Source organism: Galeopterus variegatus, unplaced genomic scaffold (genome assembly GCF_000696425.1).
Source record: "Galeopterus variegatus unplaced genomic scaffold, G_variegatus-3.0.2 Scaffold4135, whole genome shotgun sequence".
Taxonomy (NCBI): Eukaryota; Metazoa; Chordata; class Mammalia; order Dermoptera; family Cynocephalidae; genus Galeopterus; species Galeopterus variegatus.
In genome coordinates, this window is record NW_007730246.1 from 28,520 (window position 1) to 35,389 (window position 6,870).

Genomic DNA, 6,870 nt, shown 5'->3' on the forward strand with positions numbered 1-6,870 from the left:
AGGGAAAGCAGGGGAGATGGGTGAGCCCTATCCCAGGGTTTGCTCATCCTGACAAATAATGTTCACGTCATGAAAACAAGGTGGAGGGAGGGACTCCGGGGGACAGTGGGTGTGCAAGGCCACAGTCAGCCTCCCACAGGCCCAGTACCTTCTAGAAGCTGCACTTGGGAAGAGCTGACGCATTCCCTAAGCCCCGCAGGGCACAGACAGAGCCACTACCTCTGAGGAGGAAAAACATTTATTAGGAAATAGTGCGTATCTTGCGAGGAAGAAGCCATCAGCACACACAGGGTGTGCCCACATTGGGGAAAACAGGTTTTCTCTGTGAGAATGGAAGTTTTTCATGGGGAAAACCTTTCCCACCAGGAAACAGGTGAGAAGCATGATCTGGTTGACCAGACCAGACACCTCTCTGAAGACGACAGTGTCTAGGGCAGTGAATGGAGCAGCCTGAGGCTCTCACCAACAGTGGCCTATGCCGGCAGGGACTGGCTGGTGACACACGCTCCCTGGGAAGTGAGGCCCCACTGCTGTCCCCGTCTCTGATCCACCTGTACTTGACTGGATGGCTGTGGCCCATGGCGGTGGCATGGTGACTGCAAACCATACCTCTCACCACCGGTCTTTGCTCTGGGTAGGAGGGACCCCTGTGGTGGCAGGAATGCCCTCCCACTGGGGCTGTTGAGGCAGAAAGTCCATGGTGAAGCCCCATTTTCTCCTCTAGGATCTGTCCAACAGTGGTCATGAGCACCTGGGCTTCAGCCACACAGTTGTCCTCAAGCAGTCCAGTTAGGACTTGTCCCCGGCTCCGGCCAGGGGCTGATGCGGGCTTGTCTTTTTGCAGGGGATCTTTCTGCCCTTTGCGTTTTTCACTGGGGACAATCCACTGCAGAAAGCGCCTGATCCTTTTCCTGAAGTGGCTTTCTGGAGATGCCTGTCCCTTCCCTGGCAGAAGCTGGGAGGACTGGCTACTTAAGGACTCTACTGACTCCCTGTCCTGGGCAGGGGGGCTTAGTTCTGTGAGCGTTTGTTCATGCCTTCCTTGTGCGGGCCTCCTGCGGCCCTCTCTCTTGCCAGTAGGGCCAAACATCTTGCTCGGCCTCTTCTGTAGGTTCTGAAATGTTGGGTTCCTGGGCTCCTGCTGCCCCTGGCTGCCCCTGGACATTGCTGGGCTTGGACTCAGCTCTAGGCTGCATGTCCCAGCCCCAAGCACATTTGCACTGTGCCAGGTTGTGCCCATGACATTACATATGAGGGGCTGAGAAGGCCACCTGTCCTCCTGTCCTGTTGGAGGGCCCTCTGAGGGCCTGGACTTGTCACCAGGTGGGGTCTCTGGCTTGTATGCAGACCCCTGGGCTTCCTTACACACAGGCAAGGGGACAGGGAGAGGACGACACGGGGTGGAAAGTGACGTTTTTCCTGCCACCTTCTCACCTGGATCTTTGTGAGGAGGTACTCCCGGGACATTGGCAGCCTCAGCTGTGGATTTGGCCCCAGATTCACTGTTGGCTGATGAGGGAAAGGCAGGCTGTGGAAGGGACAAGGGTTGAGCTTTTTGTCCCTTAAGAAGATGTGGGGGCTTGTGGACCTTGAGGGTCGGGCCCCACTCGTGCCTTGCCTGAAACCTTTTAATATGTGCTTCCAGCACCTGTCGAGTGTGCACATCAAGGAAGGAAAGCTGCTGGGAGGTGTTTACGTGGGACACCTTGCCCTTGGAGGGCACTATATTTCCAGTTTCCATGTGAGTGTTTGAGTTTTCCAGAGACAGGACATGGCCATTAGCAAGACTGGGATGATGAACACCCATAGGGACCATGTCCTCGTTGACCTCCCCCACTTTCCGGTGCAAAAGGACTTCTGCAGTGTCTTCTAGATGCTTCATGTCCGAGCTCCTTGTTGAATCCTTTCCTGAGTCACTTCCCAATGGCCTCATCCATTCCTTTTCTGATTTTTTCTCAGTGTTGGCCCCTGGAACCTTCCATGAGTTGCTTTCTGAAGCCCTGGGTAGATCTTCTACCACCCTCCCCAGACTGTGTTTTGGATCCTTGCTTGGGATCTTCCCGAGCTGGACTTTCACTGGGCCCCTGGACTCCATTCTCTGCATGTTCTGGCTGCTCCCACCTATAAACACAGAGGGCCCATGCCTGTCCTTTACCTGAGAAGTCCCTGGGAATTCATCCTGAGGCTGCATCAGGTCCAGAGACATGTGGGGCCTGTGGGACAGTCCGCAGCAGTGCTGTGTGTACCTCTGCTGAAGGTCCTGAGGCTGCATCAGGTCCAGAGACATGTGGGGCCTGTGGGACAGTCCGCAGCAGTGCTGTGTGTACCTCTGCTGAAGGTCCTGAGGCTGCATCAGGTCCAGAGACATGTGGGGCCTGTGGGACAGTCCGCAGCAGTGCTGTGTGTACCTCTGCTGAAGGTCCTGAGGCTGCATCAGGTCCAGAGACATGTGGGGCCTGTGGGACAGTCCGCAGCAGTGCTGTGTGTACCTCTGCTGAAGGTCCTGAGGCTGCATCAGGTCCAGAGACATGTGGGGCCTACTTGGTGGAGATAGTTGAGTCTGAATTTGTACTGGAAAGCCTTCAGAAAGTTCATTGAATAAAACAGAGGGAAACTCCAGTGGGGAACCAGAGACCCTAATCGTAGCCACCAGGGACTCACTGTGCAGAAAGGGGAGGCCCCAGAAGAGCTGGCTGTGTTTCTTCTGTAAATGGCCCTGCAACACCTTGGGATCAGACAGCTGCTGAGGACCAGGCAGCTGTCCTGGTTTGTCTTTCATGGTCCAGAAGGGTTGCGGGGTTCTGGTGTCCTGCTCATCACCTGAGGACTTTAATCTGTTCCTCAGAGAATCCAGGTGATAGTCTGATTCCTTCTTCTGTTTGTCGTTCCAAATCTTCTGTCCTGCTCTCTTGGTGATTAGTATCTCCAATACCTCCTGGGCTTTGGGGTCGACCAAAGAGGGGCCACCAGCCTCCATGTTCCTGTGTGTGGGTTCTCCCGAAAACAAGGCCTCTTTTGGGCTGTGGGAAAGACCCTCTTGCTGGGATTTATCCTGTGATGAGGTGGGGAAGCACAAGGCCTTGGCAGCCACCTGCCACCAGGAGAGAGCTGAGATGGGACAGCTTGGGTGACTAAGGGTTGAGATTGCTGGGATGGGAGAAGTAGCCCGGCTGGAGTCTGCTGGAGGCAGATGGGAGGCTACAGGGTCAGGGGGTCGTGATGGGGGAGGAGGAAGCACAGGTGGCCGGGTTGAGAGGGTGTCAACAGGGAGCGAAGGCTCTGGTGGCTGAGAGACACTCAGGGGTGAGTATGAACCAACAGAAGCCACGGAGGATGTTGGGCCTGGTGACAGGGTGGAGGCCACAGGCAGAGGATGCTCAGCCAGAGGAGCCAGGGCAGCGAGTGGGGACAAGGTAGCAGGAGCAGTGTTTTCCACATTCTGCGTGCACGTCTGGTGGGCTCTGGCAGGTGCTGGTTTGCACACCTCAGTTGGAGGGTCAGGGATCTCCGCCAGGTGGCTGCAGGAGGCAGGAGGCAGGTGTTGTAGCCAGGAGCAGATGGGCCAGGCGCGGCTCCTGCACCCAGGGCCCCTCCACTGCCCATGCACTGGCTTCACAAAGCTCCTGCCACCCCTGCCCCAGGGCTTTAGTCACATCCCATCCCCTTCCCTCTGCTCCCCTCCCAAGTTAGTATCAGGCTGGGGTCACGTCATAGACCCTGGTAGGAAGGAGGACATGGGAAAGAAGGGGAAAGTTCCTTACCTTTGCAGACGTGAGATCAGGCCCCGAACCTCCTTCAGCTGCCCAGGGACATCTGTACAGGCTGAAATCAGGAGACTGGGTTATGGTGGAGGGAGGGTCCTGGGGATCTTACAGGAATCTTAGTGGAATGTTCCTTTAGGGCACGCTGTGGGAGATTAGACTGGAGCCCCAGCATCAGTGTCCAAGACCACACGATCCTGGGCAGTGACAGAGAGCCACACAGATGGGCAGCGCTTTGTCATTTACAATGTGCTTCCACCCCATGGTCTTCACAACCACCCTCTGGGAGAGGAAGGACAGGGTCATCCTGAAGAGGAATCAGCCTTGGGAAAGTTAAACAGCATGCCCACAGTTGGGCCTGAAGCCCCACCTCCAGATCCAGGCAGTGTTGGTCCACTAATCCCCACCCCTGGCCCTGCTGGGCAGCACCCCTTCCCTGGCCCACCGTGGCTGCCTTCCTGGCCCAGAATCGAGAAGTACCCCATGTTCTGATTTCCTTCCCAGAACCCTCCCTGTCAGGTCTCTGTAACGACATCCTCGGAGATGTGTCCCTTGTTGCTCAGGGACAGTGTGCGATGTCAGATTACCTCCAGAGCTCCAGTGGAAGGGCAGAGCCTTCCCTTGCAGAGCGCCACTCTTCCTGCTCCTGCTGCTCCTTGTCTCCACCCGATGCTGAGACAAGAAAGAACGAGGGGCTGGGACCCGAGTCTCACCCTCCTCCCCCTAGACAAGCTGCAGACGCACAGTGTTCACGAACAACTTGACTTTCTGTATTTAACTGATGGAGCCCCAGTCTCTTCTCTTGGCTTTTGCTCATTTTTAAAGTGGATAAAAAATATTTCCTGTTTTTCTTCTGTGAAAAATGCAAAGACATCCAGCATGGATGTCCTCAGTTGCTCTGGTCTGGAAACCCACAGGCTAGACCTGCATCTGAGCTGTTAGTAGGATTCTGCCTCCCAAGGCTGGAGTCATCTCCAGCCTCTGATGAGAGGCTGTTAGGAGCATAGCAAGGCCCTTAAATGAACCTGATATGGAGTCAAGTCTTGGCCCAAGGTGCCTGCTGTGGTAAGGCACTGAAGAGCCAGTGCTCAGCTGTCCTGCAGAGATCTCAGCTCTCTCAGCAATTCCATCCTAGGCCACCAAGTCGAGTCATAGTGTCTGACCTTGCTGTGTCCCCTCCAGCTCAGCAGCAAAGCTGTTCTGAGAGCTTCGGACAGAAACCCTAGGGCCCACTTTAACTCCTGCCCTGCCCTGCCTGTCCCTAGAAGGATGATGTTCTAATCTTTCCTGACATTTCCCATCTCAGAAGTCTCTCTATGTGACTTGGAAAAGTGGAAATAATAATAGGAAGAAAAGAGAGACTCAGTGTCTGGTGGGTTTGTGCAGAGGTTTGCTTACCTTCCTCATGTTTCTTTTTTTCCTATTTGATGGTAAGGATCCATCCTTCTGGAGACAGGGGAGTAATAGAAGGAAGAGCCCCACCCCACCCAGGAAGGCAAGGGTGATCTCGACCACCCAAGCAGTGGAGCTGGGGCTCAGCCATGGGGCACTATCGCTCTTCAGAGTGAAGAGAAGATTCTCCATCTTCTGAATCGCAGTGCTGCCCTCAGGCAATTGAGCCCTGGACGTTCCGTTTGGTTCTACAGGCCAGGCCTGCATCACAGAGCTGTGGCCTCATCACAAAGGGCTCCTGGGGGCGTGGGAGAGGTAAAAAGAGAAAGAGGCTGAACCACAGCCCCTCCCCCACCTCCCAGCTTAGCAGGTCCCTCCATCCTCTTGGGCTTCTAGATCCCTCCTTCCAACTCTACCTGCTCCACCTGTCACCGATAAACATTTGTCAGCTTTCTTTTCTTTCCTCTTGGAACCCAGGTATTACCTGCTTATTTGGAGATCTCCACTTGAGCTCCGTGAATTTCATAATTTTTGAAAATTTGGAGTTGTCCCTGAAATTTTTCTTATTTCCCAGGGATTATTACTCTCAGGATGTCCTCTGTCTGCAACTTCTACTTTTCCACATAATATGTTCTTGCCTTCCATCAACTTAGACATAGAACTTAAATTCCTTTTGTACTATAGCTTTGTTTGAATAAAATTTTTTAATTTTTTGTTTCAATTAATGTTTACTACCTTCAGCTAGAGAGACTTAAAAGTAGTATACAAAATTCACAAGGCTCAATAAGTATAAAAAATTGGAATGAAAGCTTCAAAAATATTTTTTATACATTTCCTGTATTTTTGCTTCTAAAATCAATAAAAATTAAAGTTCAGAAGAAATTTTGGAACATTTTATATGCACACATATACCTCCTTTGACAAATCAATTCAGTATTTGCAAATCTAAGAATCCAATGTTATTTCAGTTCAAAGGCCTTTCTTTAGTATGTCTTGTAGAGTAGGAATGACCGCAGCACATTTTTTTAGTCTTTGTTTATCTGGGAATTTCTTTTTTTCTTTTCTTCATTTTAAAGGGTAGATTTGCTGGACATGGAATGCTTGGTTGACAATGTTTGTTTTCTTTAATCATTGAACATGCCATCTGACTGCCTTGCCCCCATTGTTTCTGATCAGAAGTCAGTGGTTTATCTTATTGTGCTCCTTTGTACAAGAAGAGAATTTTTCTCTTGCTGCTTTCAAGATTCTCTGTCTTTCCACAGTTTGACTATGACATATCTAGGAGTGGATATGTTTGTTTTTATTTTACTAAGGGTAAACAGACTTTATAGATTAATGTTTTAAGTCAAATTTGTTACATTTTCACCTACCAAATATTTCTGCAAGTATTTCTTCCCTTTTCTTTCTTTCTCAGACTCTTTTTCCACATATGTTGGGGTGCTTGATGATGGCTCATGGGTCATACTTCTTCAATCTCTTTTGGTTTTGTTCTTCAGATCATGGAATCTTCAAGTTTACTGATTCTTCTGCCATCCCAAATTTCCTGTTACATCCATCAGTGAGTTTTTAATTTGTCATTGTACTTTTCAGTGGCAAAATTTCTATTTTTTTAAATAAATAATTCCTAGCTCTTTATTGGGTTTCTGAGTTTGTTCAGTCATTGTCATTACACTTTCCTTGAGTTCTTTAAGTATGGTTTCCTTCCTTTCACTTGCTA

At 51.0% G+C, this 6,870-nt stretch overlaps 1 protein-coding gene across 1 annotated transcript; it reads right to left on the bottom strand.

Annotated features, from left to right (window-relative positions):
- Window positions 1–220: 220 nt before the first annotated feature.
- On the bottom strand, window positions 221–5,822 carry LOC103602421 (spermatogenesis-associated protein 31E1-like). The gene is made up of 4 exons (XM_008586823.1): window positions 5,160–5,822; window positions 4,349–4,433; window positions 3,762–3,822; window positions 221–3,518 (listed from the first exon to the last, which is right to left on the bottom strand). Exons 1-4 carry the CDS (start codon window positions 5,418–5,420, stop codon window positions 278–280), a joined length of 3,648 nt encoding a protein of 1,215 aa, XP_008585045.1. The 5' UTR covers window positions 5,421–5,822; the 3' UTR covers window positions 221–277.
- Window positions 5,823–6,870: the final 1,048 nt, after the last annotated feature.

Coding starts and splice junctions, on each gene's coding strand:
- LOC103602421 (XM_008586823.1), bottom strand. CDS start 5,420: ATGCAGGCCTGGCCTGTAGAACCAAACGGAACGTCCAGGGCTCAATTG. Junction 4,434..5,159: donor AAAAAAGAAACATGAGGAAG/GTAAGCAAACCT, acceptor TTCTTGTCTCAG/CATCGGGTGGAGACAAGGAG. Junction 3,823..4,348: donor CTTCCACTGGAGCTCTGGAG/GTAATCTGACAT, acceptor TCCTGATTTCAG/CCTGTACAGATGTCCCTGGG.